Source organism: Podarcis liolepis (genome assembly GCF_965112155.1).
Source record: "Podarcis liolepis genome assembly, chromosome: Z".
NCBI classification, from domain to species: Eukaryota; Metazoa; Chordata; class Lepidosauria; order Squamata; family Lacertidae; genus Podarcis; species Podarcis liolepis.
In genome coordinates this window covers 49,442,418-49,465,596 of record NC_139570.1, presented here as the reverse complement: position 1 = coordinate 49,465,596, position 23,179 = coordinate 49,442,418, and the positions used below count along the sequence as shown (strand labels likewise).

The window sequence follows — 23,179 nt, the reverse complement described above, 5'->3', positions numbered from 1 at the left end:
AAGCTACTCTGAATAATGCTTTTAATAGGCTTCTGGGGCACAGGGGATAAGCCTATGGAACAAACAAACAAAAGTTTGGGAACCACTCAATTAGTAGGGGTTTAAAGAAGTCCAGCCTGGAGGTTGACCGTGGACCAGCCACAGCCTCTCAGCCTAACCTACCTCAGAACTGTAATTTTATTTTTGACCTCTGAGGGTCAAGAAGAGGTCAAGCAATTCCACATGTAGGAAATGCTGGTCATTGAAAGAACCATGTACTCCATTTTAGCCTCCTTGGAGGTGGGAGACAAACTGCAATAATATGACAAATAAATAAATAAATAAACACACAATCTCTCTCTCTCTCTCTCTCTCTCTCTCTCTCTCTGCCCTGGCTGGTCTTGCACTAACCACTTATCTCCCATATTCAACAAACAGAAACAAGATGGGGAAGAAAGCAAGCCCCTACTGGGGCCCCAGGACTTCTAGCCTGAGGACTTGGGGCTGCAACTGACAAATTATTAAAATAGCTTTTTTTGCGCCCACTTTGCCCTTTACAAAATGGCCAAGGGGGGAGCCTGAGGCTCGGTGGTAGAGCACCTGCCTTGCATGGAGGCCTCGGAAGGTCCAAACGCACCCCAACTTAGCATCTCCAGGTTGGGAGAACCAGTGCTCCCCACCCCCCGAAAAATAAGTCCTGGTACTTACCATGAAGGCACGCGGGTAGCGCCGTGGGTTAAACCACAGAGCCTAGGACTTGCCAACCAGAAGGTCGGCGGTTCAAATCCCCGTGACGGGGTGAGCTCCCGTTGCTCAGTCCCAGCTCCTGCCAACCTAGCAGTTCGAAAGCACGTCAAAGTGCAAGTAGATAAATAGGTACCACTCCGGCGGGAAGGTAAACGGCGTTTCCGTGCACTGCTCTGGTTCGCCAGAAGCGGCTTAGTCATGCTGGCCACATGACCCGGAAGCTGTACTCCAGCTCCCTTGGCCAATAAAGCGAGATGAGCGCCGCAACCCCAGAGTCGGTTACAACTGGGCCTAATGGTCAGGGGTCCCTTTACATTTACTTACCATGAAGTTGTTACAGTAAGTGTCACACGTTTAAACAACAACAACAACAACAACAACAACAACAACAACAACAAAACAACAACAGGTACTGCTAGTACTGTACAAAACAACAACAGGTACTGCTAGTACTGTATTCCCTTGAGCAGCTACTGAAAAAAAGCCCTAGGGAGAGAACCGTCTGACTTTGTATAAGGCAGCTTCCTGTGTATGAAATTTTATAAATGCATACATGAACAACAGAAATAGCAATAAAGGAAGGAAGGTGGGACGCATTACTATGCAGAATAGGACTGCCCTATGTCCAGATTTCCTCGATGTTACCGGGATTTCAAAGGCAGCACTGAGAACTATTGAGGTCCTTGGAGAAATAAAGGTGAGTTCTAAAGGCCATAAACAAATAAGCAAGAGGTGTGTCAGTGCACAAACAGCCCTAGCTAACTCAGAAGAGCGAGCCAAGCTGTATATTCCCAGGCAAAATGTGTTCTTTTGGAGGGGGAGAAGCTGGAAGCCTTTGGCTCGTCACTCAATGCCCAAAGATTTTCCAGAGGTTTTTATTTTGCTTCTGAGTGTCCCTTTTCCTTACTCCCCGCTCCATATATATATATATATATATATATATATCTCGCACGGCAGCGCAGGCTCATTTGCATGTGTATTGCGCCTACCGCCACGGGTGCCGGGGTCAATTGAAACTCGAGAAAAAGAGGAGAAATTTTATGCAAAACTGTTGATTGCATTTGTATGTAATGAAATCATCCAATATTCATCCGACGATGGGCTCTAATCTGAAAGGAGAACTGGAGGACATAAGAGTCACTGGGAAGCTGTAATGAGCTTCTGTAGTGATTAAAAAAAACCCACTTGAGCCTCCCGACAATCCAGGCCGAAAGCGCGTCTAATCAACACTGAATATAGAAGGCAGGCGATTATGGGGGCGCATCTCCCTCATCTCCCCCCCCCGCCCCCCTGCCCGCACTGCCGGCAGGCAAGGCGCACTGTTGAAAGATGTATGCGCCTCCTAAACTCTGACACACCACCAGCCTTGTTTGACACAAATCCAGAAAGCCTACAATCAGAGAGAGGATTCAGCCCTCCTTTACACAAAAGCAATCGCAATTGCACCGTCTCTCTCTGCCGCCAGTGGCTCACAAGGAGAGCAATCACCTCTCCTTTGAAGTACAGCGTTGGGTTTTGACACTGGAGGGACTCGACTCTGGCTCAGACCCTCGCGCTGCTCCGTTCTCTCCCCGCCACCCCTGCACGACTTCTCTCCTGCTTTCCACAAACATACTCTCTCTCTCTACTGGGACCAGAGGGTGCTTTGCAAAGGCATTACTTGAACCCAAGGCCGGCAGCTGGGCCCAAGCACTCATGGGTACATGTCTTGCATGCAGACATGGAGCAAAGTTCAGTCCCCCAAGGGCAGCAACTGCGGGGAGGGCAGCAAAGACCCCCCCCGCCTAAAAGACTCTCCTACCTTATAAAAAAAGCATCAAACAGCAGTTTGCACAACCCGCCAAGGAAGATAGAGCAATGAAATTCAATACAGTAGCAATTAGACATTCATTCAATATCCAACCAAAATTGGTTCAATCAGTTCAACAAAATGGATGATAGTCTGATGTTCGTTTGCACCTCCAGTGGCCCCAATGTCTGTCGCCCCCTTGCCTCTTAACAGAGGCCCCAGGGGTCTCATTCTGCAGCGTCCTGTGTTCCTAGGGACACCGGTGGGTTTCTCCACACTGATGATCGGCCCGGCTTAGCAGAGGCCACCAGGAAGTGCTGCAGGGAGGCTTGGGGGCCTTGGGTTTGGGGTGCAGGCTCCCTTGCAGGATTAGGATTTTAGCTTCAGGGGGGTGCCTTGATCCTATGGCGCTTTGGGAGGCCCAGGTCAAGGCAGCAACTGTGAGCCTTTTATCAGTTTTGGCTGATGCTCCAGGTGCATCTCCTCCAGACTAAGTGGGACCTCACCTGAGCCCTAGAAACCTCCAGGCAGGACGGCCCCCTCCCCGCTTTATACAAGCCTGCCCTCAAAAAGTGCTTAGAAATATCAGGTAGTAGCTAACTAAGCTCTGCTGTGAGCGCTCCAATTGAAGAACAGCCTTTACCAAAGGTGTCATGGGCTTTGAAGACACTCAAACTCAGGACGCAAGGGAGAAGCGTGCCAAGAGGAAGGCACACAGGGCAAATCCACACCGTGATCAGCTCCTGCCTGGAAACCAGTGTCCCCACTGTGGAAGGACGTGTGGGTCCAGAATTGGCCTCCACAGTCACTTACAGACTCATTGTTAAAACCGTGTTTATGGAAGACAATCTTACTTGGCTACGAGTGATCGCCAAAGAAGAAGGATCCATTAAAATTAATGGGCCTATCCATCCATCATGACTGTCAATTTCAGTGGGTCTACTTTGAGTAGACACATTTGCAATCCGTTCAAATGTCTGCTGCCGCCTGCCGGAAGTGCCTCCTCTTTTGATAAATGGATCAAGGGGGAAATGAATGCCCCACAGTGCTTACTTGGCTCAGCAAATTTCTTTCAGCTCAGGCCTTTTGAGCTAGCCTTACATTTATCAAATGAGCTGATAAATGCTGAAACCCTGAGGAGTGACTGCCAGTCAGTGTAAACAGTACTGAACTAGATGAAGCAGCATTCCAACTCAGGATATAATAGTTTCCTACAACCCTAATGCCCCCTTTGCAACAAAAAGGCACACTCTTTAAAGATCTGTGGTTTGGGGGGCTGGATGTGGCCGTCCTCCTCTCCCCTCCTACCCTACCCCCACACGTTTCCCTACAACCCACATTAAGTATATTCATGGGATTTTAATAATTCTGCGTTTTCATTTCAACGCCGCTGCACTTGGGGAGGCGCCTTGCACCCTGCAATGAGCAATCTCATTCAGCCACCTCAACTTGCCTTCAGAGACACCCACAAGCGTTGCCAACATAGGACTAACTTTGCAGCCATGAGGGCTAGGCGTTCAAGAAACTGAAATTAGCAGCCTGCCCAAGTCAAGTTGCTCACGCAGCCTCGTGCTCTACCATAAGGGTGGGGTGTGGAAACTGCACCAGGTTTCCCATCTAGGAAACTGAGGCAGTATGGGAACTGCCACCAGGAACCACGGGACCCAGCCCAGCAGTTCAGGCTGCCCTGCCCCGAACTGCTATGGAAGTCTGCATGTAACCTTTCCTGCATTCTAACCCCAGCAAGGACAAAGGGCAGGGGAAGAATCATCAGATCACATGGAGATACTTCATACCTCCTGGGGTGCTTTATTTAATGTACAAGATTCCCTGTGAGTTCGTGAAGACGCCTGGCCTCTGCTGCCTCCTCCCACTCTGACAAAGTTTACAAGCAAGTGAAAATGGCCAAGGCGGTCAATGACAATCCAAAATGTGATTGCTCCTAGGGAAAAAAAAATCCTCTTTAATGAAGCACGCTCTCTCTCTTGCCAAGAACCACCACTCTACGTGGTTACGTCAACCAGGTTTTAGTGGGGCTGCAACCTTGTCCGTATTAATTTCATCAGCCCCAGCTGCCCTCAAAGTTGCCAACACAATTTTTCTGGCCGATGCCAAAGTCTTAGGGAGGTAGGCAGGGCTGATCGTATACCCGATCCGAAGAGCCTCGCACGTGATGGGAGCCAAAATGCTGCAGCCACACAGGAGGCCGTGAGAGTCCAGGGATGGGTAGAAAACTCCTCCTGGTGACAGATGGCTTGAAATCTCCCGTAAGCAGGCTAACCAAGCAGCTCTTTTGTCTTTGCTGCCAACAGCTTCTCCATTTCGGCTACTGTGTCCTCTGCCATTTGCTGGATCTGCAGGGGGAGAAAAGGGTGTGAATGCAGGCAAATTTTTTTAAAAATAATAACATTACGGACATCCAAGGAAGCTCAATGTTGGTAAGTTCAGGACAGATGAAAGTAAGGACTCAGCTATACAGCTGCAAATAAAACATTTTGGCTGCGTTGTAAAGTGCAACACACAAATGGGACACTAGATGGCGACAGTGAGCTATGACAAATTCAATATAGTTTTCAAAACTTTTTTTTTTTTAAAAAAACATTTTAGCAGCGTTTTTATATGTGTGTAGATTTCACCTAAGTGGTTTTTTTTAATGCCGCACACAGTTAAAACTATGGAACTCACTCCCACAGGAGCAGTGATGGGCCACCAACTTGGGATGGCTTGAAAGAAGGGCTAGACGAATTCATAGAGGAGAGGTTCTCACAGTGAGGAACAAGCAAGCAGAGTTCAAGTGCAAAAGCAGAACTCTCCCCTCCTGAGTTCTCCCTGACAGGCTGGCTTTTGATGTGGGAGCAGGTCCAGATGCGTTCCAGGGTTAAATATAATAGTAAATAAATAAGTACAGTGGTACCTTGGGATGCGAACTGGATCTGTTCCGGAGCCCCGTTCGCATCCTGATTAGAACGTAAGATGCGACGGCGCATCTGCACATGCGCGGGTCACGTTTTGCTGCTTCCGTGCATGCACATGACATCAATTTGACCGTCTGCGCATGCACGAGCAGAGGAACCCGGAAGTAACGTGCTCCGTTACTTCCAGGTCGCCACGGAGCGCAACCTGAAAATACTTATCCTGAAGCATATTTATCCTGAGGTATGACTGTACAGTGGTAACTTGCGTTAAGAACTTAATTCGTTTTGGAGGTCCGTTCTTAACCTGAAACTGTTCTTAACCTGAAGCACCACTTTAGCTAATGGGGCCTCCCGCTGCCACCGCACGATATCTGTTCTCATCCTGAGGTAAAGTTCTTAACCCGAGGTACTATTTCTGGGTTAGCGGAGTTCGTAACTTGAAGTGTCTGTAACCCGAGGTACCACTGTATTAGAAAATGGCCCATCAACTGACTAGTACCTGTTTCTCTATCAACCGGATGGTATCCTCTGACGTGGAGCTTTTGGCCTTCCTGGTCTGGCTGATGGCCTCGGCACGAACTCTCCGCAGCGACTCCTTCGCTCTGTTTGTCAGCTGCTTTCCCACAGTGACCAGGTTCTCTCTGTGCTCGCGGGTGACCCTAGTCAAACAGCAAGCAAAGGGTGTCTTTGACCTCAGCTGCTCATGCACTCACAACCTCACCACTGGATTTCTGCGATGTATTCCATGTGCAGCTACCCTCGGGGCTTTTCCCACAGACTGCATCTGGTACACAACATGGCGGCTCAGTGGATTGTGGGGGCAAGTCTCATTTCATTTATTTGTTTATTAAATTATCATAGCGCCCTTCATCTTGAGGCTCACAGGGTGGTTTGCAATACAAAAACACATTGGCATGGTAACAAACAAAAACTGTAACCCCCCCCCCCACAGTTTTAAAGGCCATAGATTGCTTAACTAACCAAAAGCCTGGGGGAAGAGGAATGTTTCTGCATGGCCCCAACATATGTAACATGTCACAAGCAGGGAGCCACCACAGGAAAGGCCTGTTCTTGTGTTGCCACCCTCCAGAAATCCTCATGCAGGAGGCACACAAAGGACCTCAGATGATAATCACAGGGTCCAGGTTGGTCCATATGGGGTAAAGCGGTGCTTGAGGCATCACAGTCCTTGCTTGCAGGATTTGCACTGGCTGACAATTTGCTACTAGGCCAAGTTCACAGTGTTGGTACTAAACATATACGTTCCTATACAGCTCAGGACTGCGTTATCTGAGAGACTGCTTACCCCTTATGCACCTAGGACATCACTGCAGTCTCCTTCAAGTTCCAAAGACCTCAGCAGCCAACTCTGCAGTAACTCGGAGCAAGGCTTTTAGTGTGGCTGCCCCTGGCCTATGGAATCACATACCTGTCGCGACACAACAGGCACCTGCTATGCACACTTTCAAATCCTCAGCTGGATCGATGGGTCTTTACCATGAGTGTCCTCTTACATCTAGGGTTTTTGTCTTGTTTTGAATGTATTTGCTGGTTCTGTGTTTTAAATCCTTTCAACTATCTTACATGTAATCTGCTGTGGGATGGTGGTTTAGAAGGCAATTAATAAATTGCAACGATAAGATTAAGTGTGATATAAATAGGAAATGTAGTAGATAGGTAGCCGTGTTGGTCTGCCATAGTCAAAATAAAAAAATTCCTTCCAGTAGCACCTTAAAGACCAACTAAGTTAGTTCTTGGTATGAGCTTTCGTGTGCATGCACACTTCTTCAGATACTGAAGAAGTATCTGAAGAAGTGTGCATGCACACGAAAGCTCATACCAAGAACTAACTTAGTTGGTCTTTAAGGTGCTACTGGAAGGAATTTTTTTATTATAAATAGGAAATGTCAGGAAAACCACTCTCAATAGATGTGTGGGCTAATTGCTACAAGGCTACTGGAGCAGGGGATTAGAATGGTTTCTGAATGTGTATGCAGATGCAAATCTGGTTGGCCCTGAAAACAGGGTGGGGGAGAAAGCCTTGAGTGATAGGGAAAATTGGTGCTTAGGAGATAAAGTTTTATGGGAGAGGTGGAGACAAGAACAGGTGAGGAAGAGCAAGGTATATCACATGGCAGGTTTCGCGAAGCTGAGGCCCTCCAGATGTTCTGGGCAATTTCTATGCTTCCCTGCACTTGCTGGGGCTGATGGAAGCTGTAGCCCCAAACACATGGAGGGCACTGGCTGCCTTATTTTATTCATTTAAAGCATAAAATGTATACACCACAAGTTTGTTTTAACAACAACAAAAAACAAACCCAGAGCAGCTTACAAGGAAAATAAAACAATAAAATTCTCAGTAAAAACTCCTTAAAACTTTCAAAAGGTAAAACCAACAATGAACTAAAAACTTAAAACACATGACAGAATTGTGCATGTCTGGGCAGGCAGGCACTGAAAGGAGCAGAGGCACCTGCCTGTTTTCAATAGGCAGGGAGTTCCACAGTATGTGTGCCACAAGAAAGATATTCAATTTCTTTCAACGACTTTGGGTGGCTGCTCAGCAAGTTCTAGAAAAAAAGCCCAGGTTACACCCTGCAATTGGGGACAGGAAATGGGGCAACAGAGGGAGAAGCGTGGCCTTGCGACAAAGGAGGAGATGTGAGAGTAACATTGGAACCTGCCTTCCTTCCCGCTCCTCCTGGGTCTCTTCCCTCCTCCTGTGTAATTCAAACCAGGGGATGATCTGGGAGTGTGTTAACAATCAGGCTGCTGTGCACCCAGTCGAAATCCTCAGCAATTAGGAGGATAATAGCAGCCTCCTTCAGGATTGCATGGGGGGGGGGAGTTGAGGGGAGGGGAGAACCAGGCAGGGAGAGGAGAAAGGAAGAAGAGAGAGCAGGAGGAGCTGCAGAAACCAGAGCAGGATCTTATCGGCCAAAGCAAAAATGCTGGTGCTCAGCCACACTCTGCCATGAGCGCTTGGCCGCACTAATTTCAGGATGATCTCTCCTGATGCTGCCTGAACCCAGGTGTGGGGAGAGAAGCTGATGGGGGCTCCAGCTGTCCTCACCCCCCAACCTCAGGCCATGCTGGCCGGTGCTGAGAATAGCTGGGAGCTCAGGTCCCTCAGCCCTTGGCTACATGCCTGTGAAACTGCTATGGTGAGCTTTCCTGAAGGCCTTCGCTGCGGAGCCCAAACCCAAAAGCTGGATTTCCTACCACGTGCAGGGAAATGGAAGACCCAAGGCGAGTGGGGAGGTTGCTTTTATTAAGGGTTCTTTGGGGACTTTGGGCTGCATCCCTGCTAAGTTCTACTCAAGAGTTGCCCTTGTAGTGGGAATTATACTATATGCTTTGATAGACAGCCTAAGAGATGTAAAAGAGGGTGTGAAAGGATATTGTTAAGATAGGCGACTCTTCTTACTCAGACCGCATGAAGAATGTGTCAGTTACTCCTGTGCAGGAAAAAACTCAGCCCTGAGCTGACCTGTTCTTCTCACCAAATCCGGCATCCAGCTCTGATGACGCAGGCATGCTTTTGCCCTGAGAAAGGGACATAATTTCTACGCATGTATAAAGCTAAGGCGAGGGGATTCCCCTATGTAAGCCTGTGTAATTTGTAGGGCTGGGGGCTCCACTTTTGTGAGTTCCCCCGGGGCCAAGTAAAGTTGCCTTAAACATCACAATGTAGACCAGTATGAAGTAAGCAGCACATAAGCGGCACACAAAACACTACCAAACCATTCTACGTTCTAAATCTTATATTAATAATCCAAAAATTGAGAGAACAAGGTACAAGATCTACTGTAGAAGCCACAAACAGAAAACTCATTCAAATTGTGTCCAAAAGGAAGATTCAGTCTTTAAAGTTCCTTTAGCCAGGCTCCTGTAGATATCAACAAAGCTAAGTTTGATCAAACGAAGTGTCGGTGATGTTACATCACAATGGCATGGTTATTGAAGAAATTAATAAGATTAATGTACTCAAGTTGGCCAAGGCCATCAAGTACAATGGTTCTACGCAGAGTAGGACTAACACTGTATGATATGCTTAATCTAATACCCAACATTATCCTGTCTGGTCACCTTCTCCAAGGCCATCAAAGACTAGCCTCTTGCTGCTATCCATGGGAAATTTGGAGACTGAAATTTGGACCAGAGCCAAGACCCCTCTTGCCAGGCATTCGTTTTCCAAAGTGGCCAGCTCCAGCATGGCCCTCCTTTGCTATTTGCCCATTGATTCTTATTTCTGAGGTAGACTGTTCTGCAAACATAGGTTCCACTGAGTCACTTCTTCATGCAGCACGTGGTTGAAACTATGAAACTCCCAGGGGAAGGATTTGCTGAACCAACAAACTGAATTGGAATACAAAAAAGGGAGGCGTGAGGAGGTCCGGGAAACAAGCTAATGAAAAATAAGTAATGGAAAGATTGAGTTGTTTTTAATTATTTTTATTTTGTATTTTTCTTTTTTCTATTTTTATTTTGTAATATTTTGAAAATCTTAATAAATATCTTATATATTAAAAAAAGAAACTATGAAACTCCCTCCTATGGCCACCGACCTAGATGACTTTAAATGAGGATTACGCAAATTAATGGAGGATAAGACTTAGATGGCTCTGCCTCCATGGCTGAAGATCTTTGAGAACAGGAGGCTGAGCCAGGTGGGCCTGCTTTGGTCTGATCCAGCAGGGCTATTCTAAGGTCCTTAGTTACTATCACCTACTAATCTATTGCCCATGAATCAAATCTAATCCTTTAAAAGGCGCCCTCGCTGTGGAACGCCTTCCCACCAGATGTCAAAGAGAACAACTACCAGACTTTTAGAAGACATCTGAAGGCAGCCCTGTTTAGGGAAGCTTTTAATGTTTGATGTATCACAATATTTTAATATTCTTTTGGAAGCCGCCCAGAGTGGCTGGGGAAACCCAGCCAGATGGGCGGGGTATAAATAATAAATTATTATTATTATTATTATTATTATTATTATTATTATTATGACTGCTTTTTGGACTCCGTAAGATTTCATCTGTAAATAGCACCCATTGCACTGTTCATTGTGCTATGCTATTGAACAGAACCTAAGTTAAATTACATTGATGATACTGGAATTATTAAGTGTGTTTCAGAGGGCAGTTTTCTTTTCAGTCTGGAAGTTACTGCCAATCGCCATTCTTTGATGCTGTTCTAGTTATGTTGTTTGCAGCCCAGGGCTCCAATGTGGAAGGAGTAGTGATACAGAAACCAAATAAATACATAAACAACCAGCCTTTATGGGCAAGTTTTTGGTGAAACTTATAGGATGCGGGTGGCGCTGTAGGTTAAACCACAGAGCCTTGTGCTTGCCGATCAGAAGGTCGGCGGTTCGAATCCCCACAACGGGGTGAGCTCCCGTTGCTCAGTCCCTGCTCCTGCCCACCTAGCAGTTCAAAAACACGTCAAAGTGCAAGTAGATAAATAGGTACTGCTCAGGCGGGAAGGTAAACGGCGTTTCCGTGCGCTGCTCTGCTTCGCCAGAAGCGGCTTAGTCATGCTGGCCACATGACCCGGAAGCTGTACGCCGGCTCCCTCAGTCAGTAAAGCGATATGAGCGCCGCAACCCCACAGTCGGCCACGACTGGACCTAATGGTCAGGGGTCCCTTTACCTTTACCTTTGGTGAAACAAGGTGATGGAGTGGGTGGGGAGGAAAAGCATCTCTCCATCATACATTTTCAAACCTATTCACTGCCTGCACTGGTCAGTTCAGAAGCGAAGCCAGCTCGGTGGGCGCCAGCTGTACAAAGAGCTGGGAAAGGACCGCACTGTGTCCTGGACAACACAGCAAGAGGCGGACTCCCTTGAGGAAGGGGATTCACAGAGACCACCTTGCCCAAAGGCATGCTGAAATCTGGAGCTGGCACCAACCTCCTTGTCTGGGTGCCGCTGCTGAGAAAGGCCTCTCTCCAATCGCTTGGGCTGCAAGTGGTAGTGTGAGGAACCCAGAGAACCTCAACACAGAGGGAGGTTTACATGATAGAAAACACTCCTTCAGCTAATCCCCTCAACTCCATAAAAGAAATCCAGGGTGCAAAGCTAGGGTTGCCCAGGAAAGCCAGCCAGCGCTATCGCATTCCCCCACTGTGGTCGCCAAATCAAGAGAGACGGCTGTTGTGGTTGCTTACATAGGAACAGGCACGCGAATGATCAGGCCATCTGCTTCCGGGTTCAGGTTCATTCCGCTCTCTCGGATCGCCTTGATAGCTGCAGCTGCGCTCTGCAAAAAACAAAAAATGAAAAAACCACCCTGAGATAAAAAAGGCGGAGGGAATTAGCAAATAATTATTACCAAATGCCGGAGCTCTCCATCAATGGAAGCAATCCATCTTGACAGAACATGGAAACATTTAGTTCGCTTACCAGCAAAACCAGGAAGTTACAACAGCGCAAGCCCCTTTGATCAAAACTGGATTGCAAACTGCAGTCCCTCCCTCATCCCCAGTATTGAGGTATCAGTGAAGTGGCTGTGGGGGGAGGGCAAGGAGGGGGGGGATCAGCAGCTAAGGAAGGGAGGAAGAAAACCAAAAGTGGAAAACTAAAACCATTTTGATGGTTTGAGGCAACACAGATTTTTTTTTTAGGTGAATTCCCAAGGGGATGCTGGTGGAAGGAGACTCTGGACTTTGCAAGACATAGGCCAAAAGCAGATGAAAGATTCCAGGGTCTGACTCTGCATGCCAAAGATCTCATGCAGCAGGAGCTTAGAGGCAAGAGTTAAATCATTTTAACTCGTTCCACATTGCAACCATAGGCAAGTGTGAAAATAACGGGGATTAGCACAAGGCCTGTTTTTCACAGCTGTGGATTTTCAGGCAGGATCTGAAAGCTGCCAGCCCCATCTGTAGCCAGAGCTGGGAGGCAGGCAGGGATGAGACAAGGCACACAGCCCCTTTGACAGGCAATGTGGAGGGGGCGGCTTTGGCGTTTCGGGGGGCTATTTTTAAAATACATGCACACACACTGTGCTGCGCCCAGGCAGTCTACATACTGAACTTCAAAATCTGTATTCTACACCCTGCATAATTTGTGCCAAAGGAAGAAACCTGTCTAAATTATTATCATCCTCCCCCCCACCACAACTTTTATTTGTTTTCATTTATTTTTACAAGCAACAGTCAATATCGAACAGTAATCCACCACCAGGGCTGGGTGATATCTGGTTTTCAACACTGTGATATATCACCAGCTAAACATCATGATATACTGATAGCTCCATTCTTATTTCAGACGTCATGATCTATGTAGAGGCACTGGCTGGCTTCATGGTTTTTCCTGTATGGTGATTTTTGCACAGCAGAAACACACACACACACACACACACACACACACAATTTGCAATATATTGCCAGGTCAAAAATTATGAAACCGATTTAACAATATGGACTTCAAACAGGTTTTGGATGCTATGTTGATATATTGCCCAACCCTACCCACTACCAGAAGCACCAATAGTCTATTTAATTATCTTGAACTTCTGAGCCATTTCAGTTTTTAAACAAAGGTATAATCCCACAAGTTGCCAAAGGCCTGTGACTGTTCTATTGATGTTTCGAATGTAATAAAATGATGCCAGGTTGACTGAAAAGCAGTGGGGGTTTTTGTCTGTTCTACTCTCTCACACACGGGTTGTCAGTTTGTTCATTCTCTTTTAAAAAAGCAACCCGCCTCTTCTGCCTGCATAATTTATTCTGGTTTTGTTAGTCAAGGGAAAAGCAAACATCATGAAGAGCACTGAAGTCAAACCTGGTCACTGGAAATCCTGTTCACCCCATATAGCTCCACAGTTTTTGCAGTAACCACCTAGACATCTGAAGCTGCATTAAGGTAAACTAAAAGGGACCCCTGACCGTTAGGTCCAGTCACAAACGAATCTGGCGTTGCGGCGCTCATCTCGCTTTATTGGCCGAGGGAGCCGGCGTACAGCTTCCGGGTCATGTGGCCAGCAGGACTAAGCCGCTTCTGGCAAACCAGAGCAGCACATGGAAACGCTGTTTACCTTCCCACCGGAGTGGTACCTATTTAACTACTTGCACTTTGACGTGCTTTCGAACTGCTAGGTTGGCAGGAGCAGGGACCGAGCAACGGGAGCTCACCCCGTTGCGGGGATTCAAACTGCTGACCTTCTGATCGGCAAGCCCTAGGCTCTGTGGTTTAACCCACAGCGCTACCCGCATCCCTGAAGCTGCCTTATGCGGGGTCAAATTGTAGCTCCATCTAGCCCTCTCCTCCAGTCTCTTCCAGCGAGTCTTTGGACTACAACTCGCATCAGGGGCCAGCATTACTCACTCTTGGAGGAAAAACAGACAAAAAGACAAAAGAAGGGGTGATGGGAAGAAATAGGGTCACTGCTGAATCCACAGCATGCTTTAGGGTCATGGAGGATGGGGGCCTTGACTCCTGCACTGCAGGGGCTGGACTAAATGAACCTTTGGGTCCCTTCCAACTCTACAAGCCTATGGTTCTCTGACCCTTGGGAACAGGAAAGCTTGCAAAATTACAGAGATGCTCCAATGCTGACAAGGCAGTTCACATGTTTCTCATTGTTGTCAAAGCATGGCACCAAAAGAAGGCTCTGCCCACAAGGAGCTTACAATTCTAAATGTCAACAGTGTGGGAAAGGCAAGATGAATAATATCAGCTGCAATGGCCGTTATACTTAAGCCTTCATTTCAGCTAAGGGTGAGAACATAGGAAGCTGCCTTATGCTGAATCAGGCCATGGGTCCATCTAACTCAGTACTGTCTACACTGGCTGGCAGCAATGGCTCTTCTGGGCTTCAGGCAAGGAACTCTCACAGTCCTACCTGGGTATGCTGGGATTGTTCCTGGCCCCTTCAACTCCTGGGGTCACCTGGTGAATTCACAGCTACCTTAGTTTAGTCTCCTTTCTGGCTCATGCAGTTCTCAATCACTCCAAGAGCCAACCATGCAGAAGGCCATCAAGGGTTGTCCACGTACCTCTGGAAAGCTGCTCATGTTGACAAGGATGAGCTGCGGGGATTTCAGGGAGATCTGCCCAAGCTGGCTTAAGGGAAACTTCCCATCCTTGGTCGCAACAGTGATGTGGTCCAGAGCCCCTGGAACAAGAGGGACATTGACGCCAAAGCCATGTCAGCATCTGGGTGCTGGTGGAAGCAAAGACAGCGTGGAAACAGCCCAAATGTCATGCAGTTCCATGCTTGGGGTGGTCAACCTTTTCCATTGCAAGGGCTATGCGATGTGAATGGGTGGGTGGAGAGACAGGCAAAAGGGAGCAGGGAAATGTGAAAGTCAGGGGGTTTGTACTCTTACACGTACATATACATATACATACAGTGGTGCCTCGCAAGACGAAAAGAATCCATTCTGTGATTCTCTTTGTCTAGTGGTTTTTTTTCGTCTTGCGAAGCAAGCCCATTGAAGGATTAGCGGATTAGCGCTATTAGCAGCTTTTAGAGGCTTTTAGCGGCTTATCTGCTGATCGGATCAGCTGATAAGCGGCTTAGTGGCTTAGAAAAAGGGGGGGGGGAACCAGAAGGAACTCGCAAGACATTGTTGTCTTGCGAAGCAAGCCCATAGGAGATTCGTTTTGCGAAGCACCTCCAAAACAGAAAACTCTTTCGTCTAGCGGGTTTTCCGTCTTGCGAGGAATTCGTCTTGCGGGGCACCACTGTATACACACACGTCCACCCAGGGAAGCAGGAGGCATCATCACAGTTCTGTCTCCAAAGCTGGAGGTCTCCTGGACTAAGCTATCTAAAGGCCAACACACACAATGTTTCTATGGCCTTTTCAGTGTTTTGCTGCATGGCTTTATGCTTTTGTTGCTGTAAATGGCTTTGATGATTTTTAAACGATAGAGCAGTATGCAAATATATTTATAAATAAACCAACAGTAGCAGAACAGCAGAACAGTGTGATGAAGGCAACCAAAGCCCAACACTTGTCCAAAAAAGGTCCCCACCCCTGAACTGAGGAGGGGGTTGTTCCGATGGAGACACGTGTTTTCTGACTAGCTACTTTCTCCACCCCAATGTCCGACTACAAGCTCCTTCTCATCTTATTCCATTTTTATATGTGAGGTAGGCTGCTGTTCTTCCCTACCTTGCTAAAAGAGATCAGCGGCTAAGTAAGTAATTTACACGAATGCCAACGTTTTAACCAATTAACCACTCTAAAATGTTAAGTGGATCTAAGGGATGTGTACAACTAAAGTCTTTTCAGAGCAGCCCCACTGAAACGAATGGACGAAAGTAAAGCCATGCTGCTTGACGTCACTGGATCCACACTGTGTACGACTAATGCTAGACAGAACCCCGCCTGCTGAATGACCGGTTATTCACTTTTTATAAAGACAAATGGTCAGGCAACCAACAGCTCTTTTCACTAGCAACAGCCCAACTTCTTTTTAGGCAGGGCCCCACACAGAATGACAACTCAATATTGCAATTTCAGACACTTCCCTTCTGGCCCTTTGTTAATCTGCTTTTTTGATTCTTGCTCCAGAATGCTTCCAGCCAGACAAACTTAAGTAAGGACGGACGGACAAGGTGTGTATATTTATAAATATGAAGTATATTTATTTACTTCATTTATATACCCCCCTTCCCCCCCCAAAGGACCTCAAAGTGGCTTACATGGTGCTCCCCTCCTCATTTAACCCCCACAACAACACTGTGAGGTAAGCTATGCCAAGAAGCAGTGACTGGCACAAAGTCACTTCACAGCCAAGTGAGAGGATTCGAACCCTTGCCTCTCCCAGGTTCTAGTCTGAAACTCTAACCACTGCACCACCGCTGGTTCTCTGGAAATGTTTAAATGGAAATGCTTGAACAGAAAAACCGAAACGTTAAACTGAGCAGGAAGAGCTACTGTTCAAGAAGATCCACGTTAACACAGCCAAAGCAGGATGTGTGACTGCGCAGGTGTGCCAATTTTTGTGGCAGCTTGTCCAACATTTTACAGTACAATGCTAATGTCTACTCAGAATCAATTCTCCTTGTATTTAGTGCAGGGGTCGGCAACTTAAGGCCCATGGGCCACAAGCGGCCCATGGGGGTCATTTAACCAGCCCATGGACCCCTGCCACCCGCTTGGTCGGCTCCCTTGCGCCGCGCTAAACCGGCGCAGAGCAGAGCAGGGACTGCCTTCCGTGATGCTGGCCAGCTTCCTGCAGCCAATGGGAAGCTGCACACGCCTCTTCCGTGCCAGAAATAGCTTTTGCACGTGTTCATGTGCACACAGCGTCTGCAGGGCAGCCCACTGCAGCGTCTGCAGGACTGTGAACCAGCCCAAGCCACAAAAACTTTGCCAACCCCTGATTTAGTGGGACTTGCACTCATGTGAATGTGCACTGGACTGCACACTTTGCCCAAGTCCTGTGCTTGCACTCAACTGCTGGCACTAATTTTTTTGTGTAATTCAGCCAAGCTCTTCTTATGAAACGGCAACTCCATCAAATCAGTGAGGCGAGGATTGTGCTCGCGGCCTGCACACATTGGTGCTTACCAATATAAGTTCGTAGGAAGGGGATGCCCTTCCTTCACTACAGAAGAACCCCGTTTTAAGCCAAAGGTGCCAGTCTGTCAATATAAGTCTGGTCCTCCCCACATCTTGAGGGCAATTTCCAAGAGGCTAATTTAGTGGCAATTGCCCCTTTCCTGCCACGCTGGTAGCTGACAATTCTCCTCGTCATCACATCTGCAAATGGTTCGCTTAGATGCTTCTGACATCTCCCACTCTGCAATGACTGCCTGCAGGAAGCTATTAGCAGGAAGGGATGCTTCCTGGTCAAGCTCAGGGCAAGCAAAGAACTTTTGTTAAGAATCGCAAGGCAGCCATCAATTATTGTGTCTGGAGAAGAGCTCTGAGATGTAGGGATGGCAATGTGGGGGAGCTGGGGGCTGCTGCTTCAGAGCAGGTGCTGCAAACCTGCTGGAGTGACTTACCTGGCGAGGTGCGGATGCTCAGGTTTTTGTTGAGATCCTCCTGCAGGGTTTTGACCACAGAATGCATTTTCTCATTCACCTCATCCAAGCCAATGATCTCCTCAACAAGAGAGGTGTTGATGTTCACACGTGCCCCGCCTTTCCCTTTAGCTGGAGAAGCACAAGCAATGCTGTTTATTTATTCAGAGAAGTGGTTCTCAAGCTTTTTTCCTCTGGGCCACACTTTCAGAATGAAAGTTTGCTTGCAACACACTGAATTTTATATTGGTAAGAAATGCATTGGAAAACAAGAAGAAACAATTCCTAGCAGTGACCTCCAAGAAGTATAAAATAATGCAGCTACATAAGAACATAAACCATTCCCAAAATATAAATAAGCCTCTTGCATATGTATCTTAAGTGTGTATACAAACTCACAGTGAGGTGTAACTTGGCTTTTGCCGGCTAATCTCATTTATATTAGACAAAGACCAAACAAAATCTTGTCTCCTCATCAATACAAAGAAGCCTTTCTTTTTTCTAACCTTTCATACAATGGTACCTCGGGTTACATACGCTTCAGGTTACATACGCTTCAGGTTACAGACTCCACTAACCCAGAAATAATACCTCGGGTTAAGAACTTTGATTCGCTTCAGGATAGGAACAGAAATCGTGCTCCGGTGGCGCGGCAGCAGCAGGAGGTCCCATTAGCTAAAGTGGTACCTCAGGTTAAGAACAGTTTCAGGTTAAGAATGGACCTCCAGAACTTAACCCGAGGTACCACTTTGTCAGTGTTGAAAATCCCTGTTCACAACAATATGTCGTGGAGATCTGTAGAATAGCCAAGGCTCTTTAAGAGAGGCATGGATACTGTTTTCGGTTGTACCTCCCCCCCTTTTCTGTACTATACTATACAGTGGTACCTCAGGTTAAGTATTTAATTTGTTCTGGAGGTCTGTTCTTAACCTGAAGAACCACTTTAGCTAATGGGGCTTCCTGCTGCCGCCGCACGATTTCTGTTCTTATCCTGAAGCAAAGTTCTTAACCCGAGGTACTATTTCTGGGTTAGCGGAGTCTGTAACCTGAAGCGTATGTAACACGAGGTACCACTATACTATACTATACTATACTATACTATACTATACTATACTATACTATACTATACTATACTATACTGTGGTACCACAGGTTAAGTACTTAATTCGTTCCGGAGGTCTGTACTTAACCTGAAACTGTTCTTAACCTGAAGCACCAATTTAGCTAATGGGGCCTCCCACTGTCATTGCACGATTTCTGTTCTCATCCTAAAGCAAAGTTCTTAACCCAAGGTACTATTTCTGGGTTAGCAGAGTCTGTAACATAAAGTGTATGTAACCTGAGGTACCACTGTACTGTACAGTACTATACTATACTATACTATACTATACTATACTATACTATACTATACTATACTATACTATACCGGAATGTTTGAATGTTTCTTTGATTGTCCTTCAATCTTGCCATCACACTTGCCATCCTCTCCTGCCTTTGAGAACCACTGATTTAGAGTATTTGCAACCAGTTCTTCAGCTAAAAAAGAAGCCCCAAAGTGGCTTAAATACCATCAGTTAAAACAAGGCAGTCCCGGCCCCTGCATTCTTACATTCTAAAAAGGATGAAAGGGGCAGGGAAGTGGGTGGGAGGCAGGAATATCAGGCACCATTTCTTATAAAGAGCAGCTGGCAAGAGTTCAGGGGCAGGTGCCCTGTGGAGCTGGGCCTCCAGCAAAGCTGATGAAACGAACTTTCTGCTTCCCTTCTCTCCCGCTGAGACAGCCTGACAGAACAGCCAGAGGACACTTGAGGCGGAGGAGGCAGCCCTGGTTAGCCCCTACTACTACTACTCGCAAAAACAGTTTCCTAACGGAAGCGCCAGCAGGAGCATAGCTGTGTTTTTATACAGCTCCTGTTCGTTTCATTGGCGCTTGTGCAAGCAAACATTCCTGATGCGTAGCAAACCCTGGGTTGCACAGAATTCTTCAGTCAGCATGAGAAAAGAGTGCACTTAAAGGAAGGGTGGGGATCTGTGTCTCTCTGGGCACTGCTGGAACACCAGTTCCCATCATGTGTGCCCAAGGGCTGTGCTGGCTGTGCTGGCTGGGAGCGGCACCTGGAGAGCCACACAATCTCCACCTCTGGTTCACAGAATACAAGGACTGCCTTGTGAGCTCAGACCAAGGGACCACCTAGCTCAGCTTCCTAACACCAACCAAGCCCTTGCTTGCAAAGTAAGAAAGATGACATACCAAACCTTAAATAGTCATTGTACCATTTTGATCCGCTGTTAAGATTCTTTGTTAACCTCTCTTCATTCTCTAGGGGCATGGCTTCCTCCAATTTATAAAGCTCTAATAACACTAGAATATGGCAATCTATCATACACAAAAATGCCGTGGGAAATGGACCTAGAAGTACAAATTCCAGTGAAAACTGGATGGCTGTTGAAATCAGTTTCTGCAAAAATCAGGAATCCTCATTAAAACTCCTGCATAAGTGACATGACAGTGATGTGGCTATCCTGAATATCTAAGTAAGTCAGTCAAGGATGCGCAGTCAAAGGTACATATTTCCATATGTGGTGGTGTAGTGATATCATCAAACCTTTCTGGAGTGCTAACTTCAAAGAAATAAGCTTGATATATAGCAAAACAGTTGAAATGTCTCCTGCACTAGCACGACTTGGGCTTACAATCCCACCCTAATGATGACCTCTTAGCCTTTCTATTGACAGCTGTCTATATGGAGGTAGTCAGATGTTTGAAAACTGGCACTGGGCTTAACATCGATTCTTGGTATACAAGAGTATGGTCAACAGCACTGGCTGATAAATGACAAAGTCAAGTGGCAAAGGGCAAAAAGAATCCTTATTCCTTTTATAACATATGGAAGATATTTATTGAATACACAAATTGTTCAGACTGTGGCAGGAATCCACCTAACACTCTTGGGAAAATGTGGTGTGATCTCTTGGAGTCATCAAATGAAACTTTATTACACAGAATGACAAAAGTCTGTAACTTTATCAGGATATTATTTGTTGTTTACTGTTGTTTTCTCAAAATGTCTGTTCTTTACCATTAAAGATGAATAAAAACATTATTTACCTGTCTTAGCTATACATTTCTTACAAACTGCACGTGTTTTTCCATGAACATGTCAATATTACAACGTATCTGTTTTTTAATACGTTTTAAGTCCCTTGGAAACTTCTCTGCAAAAAAGCGACAGGCCTAATAAAAAATAACAATAACTGATCAATCGATAATACGACTGCTTCAATCTTGCCACCACTCCCGTTGAGTAGGGAGTAGTGGGACCTCCCACCCACCCTCAAGGCACCAGGATGGGGTGATCAGTAGAAAACGCATAATTGGGGAAAGTTCGGGTCCACAGGCTCCCTTTCTCACCTTTGGCTTTCTTGGTAGCGAGATGCCTGGCCTGCGCCATCTGAGGGGGGGCCCAGTTATCCAGGCAGCCATGCAGCAAAAGGCCCCTCAGAGGGGCCTGCAGGGATGGCTTCGCAGTCCCCAAAGTGGAGTAACGCAGTAGGGGAGGCAACTGCCAGAGGCATCTCAGAGGCCCAGCCATGTCGTCCTCTTGAAAGCTGCCTGGAAAGAACCATTAATTCTTAAAAAGGCAAGTAAATAATAGGTGAGGCAGGCTTTCGTTCAGTTACATTGTTGTTTAATGAGTGTGCTGGGCTGGTAGCTTTTCTGTGCTAGGTATTTCAGAGTCATTTGGTGTTTAAAATTGTGTTTTTTCTGCTGGCATTGTACAGATGCCCCAAGATGAACAACTAGGGACCAATCTGTGGGCGAGGTGGGAGCAAGGAACAAGACATAAATAACCCTAACCCCATCTTCCACTGCAACCTATCACCTTCCTACAGCTATATCTCTCCTTCTACCCTTCCAGTAGCGTACCATGGGGGGCCACAGGGTGGTTGCTCCAGGCACAAAATTGCAAGGAGCAGAAAATTTCAACAACTGGTGCTGCCGCAATACAGCTGCATGCTTCCGTCACTGGGCTCCTTTGAAAATGGCTTCTCCAGTGGAATGCGCATGCGTACTCTGCCTGTTTCTCTTCCACCAACTCCCAACTCTGCATGGCTACAGGCGCTGGCAATCCACGCTACGCCACTGCCTCCTTCCCCAAACTCCTCCCATATTATGCAGACAACACAAGTCCACCAACAAAATCTACCACAACCACTTATCCCAGATGCTATCTGACAGAATTGGGAACAGCATTACTCAAGTCCACAGAAGGCACCTGGCCACTGTCACACTAGAGCACACCTATTCCCTGCCATGTCTCACACCCACCAGGGGCCAGCCTTCTGCCAGTTACAGACTCTCACTCTGAAGGTATCTGAAGACATTTTCATATGAAACAGTTCACACATGCACTTTAGGCACTACACACTATCCTATCTCCTGCAGAATTGGGGCTGAAGTGAATAGAATGGCTCGGCTGTGCCAGGGCTGGACAGGGATAGCCTGCTCATTGGGGCAAGATAGTTTCAGCATAATACACTTGGCCCAACTGCACTGGGTGCCAATTAGTCTCCAGGTCCAATTCAAAGTGCTGGTTTTAGTCTATAAAGCCTTAAATAGCTCAAGACTGCAATACCTCAAGGACCACCTCTCTCTATATGAACCTATCCAGACCCTGCAATCATAACCTGAGGCCCTTCTCAGTGTGCTCCCTCCATGAGAGGTCCAGAGGGTGGAAACACAAGAACAGGCCTTCTCTGCAGTCGCTCCCCATTTGTGTAACGCTCTCCTCAGGGAGACTCGCCTGGCACCTTCATTATACATCTTTAGGCGCCAGGCGAAGGTGTATCTCTGCAACCAGGCCTTGGACTGATTAACATTCCATATCCTTCTAAATGTGTCTGTGCGTGTGAGAGGGGATTACTGGTTTGTTCTTGTACTTCTTTTTATTACGTACTTTCTGGTTTTATTTTGTATTTTAAGGTATCTTTATACTGTGAGATCTGTGAGATATTGTGAGATGGACAGTATGCTAATTTAATAAATAATAACATAAGAAGAAGAAGAAGAAGAAGAAGAAGAAGAAGAAGAAGAAGAAGGAGGAGGAATAGTGCCCTTGCGGCTCCAAAAGGGATGAGGTCCTTTGGAATCACCCCTTCTGAGGTGATCGTGGCAGTAATGGGCTTTTATGACCCTGACATAGCCAGGAGCATAGCTTTCAACCTTCCCCTTTTTTGGCGGGAAATTCCCTTATCCCTTTGCTGCTTCCCACTGCTATCCTGGATTGTTAGCTATCCCGCAGACTGTCCCCGGGGCAGGTGAGGCTTCTGGTCCCTTATTTTCAAATCTGAAAGTTGACAGCTATGGCCAGGAGCTGTAAGTCAGTCAAGGGTCCCAATCCCAAGGTCCCACCTCCATAGGAGAACCCCAACCCCTGCCCTAAGCCCCGCCCCCAAACAAGACCCGCCCACCCGCCCCGCCCCCAGAGCCTACAAGCCCCGCCCCAACACACCGAAAACAGAAGCCCCGCCCCCTTCCTTAGTCAGCATGCGAGGCCAGCCAAGCCCTGCCCCTTCCCGCAGGCCCCGCCCGCCGCCGGAGCCGCCCCCGCTTTCGGCGCATTCCCTTCGGAACGCCGCCCTTCCCCAAGCCTACGCTTCGCTCCTCCGCCGCCGCTCCGCCAACCCGCGAGTCTCCTCGTCGGAGGTGTGGATGGAAGTGAGCGCCAACGCCGGCGCGGGTCGATGACGTCGGGCCCTC

At 47.2% G+C, this 23,179-nt stretch overlaps 1 protein-coding gene across 1 annotated transcript; it reads right to left on the bottom strand.

Annotated features, from left to right (window-relative positions):
- Positions 1-4,301: 4,301 nt before the first annotated feature.
- On the bottom strand, positions 4,302-23,175 carry MRRF (mitochondrial ribosome recycling factor). The gene is made up of 7 exons (XM_083486046.1): positions 23,075-23,175; positions 20,831-21,027; positions 17,401-17,550; positions 14,432-14,550; positions 11,600-11,691; positions 5,930-6,089; positions 4,302-4,869 (listed from the first exon to the last, which is right to left on the bottom strand). The coding sequence occupies exons 2-7, from the start codon at positions 21,009-21,011 to the stop codon at positions 4,792-4,794; spliced, it is 780 nt and encodes a 259-aa protein (XP_083342172.1). The 5' UTR covers positions 21,012-21,027; positions 23,075-23,175; the 3' UTR covers positions 4,302-4,791.
- Positions 23,176-23,179: the final 4 nt, after the last annotated feature.

Coding starts and splice junctions, on each gene's coding strand:
- MRRF (XM_083486046.1), bottom strand. CDS start 21,011: ATGGCTGGGCCTCTGAGATGCCTCTGGCAGTTGCCTCCCCTACTGCGT. Junction 17,551..20,830: donor CGCTACCAAGAAAGCCAAAG/GTGAGAAAGGGA, acceptor GTGCTTCTCCAG/CTAAAGGGAAAGGCGGGGCA. Junction 14,551..17,400: donor GAGCATCCGCACCTCGCCAG/GTAAGTCACTCC, acceptor CTCTTGTTCCAG/GGGCTCTGGACCACATCACT.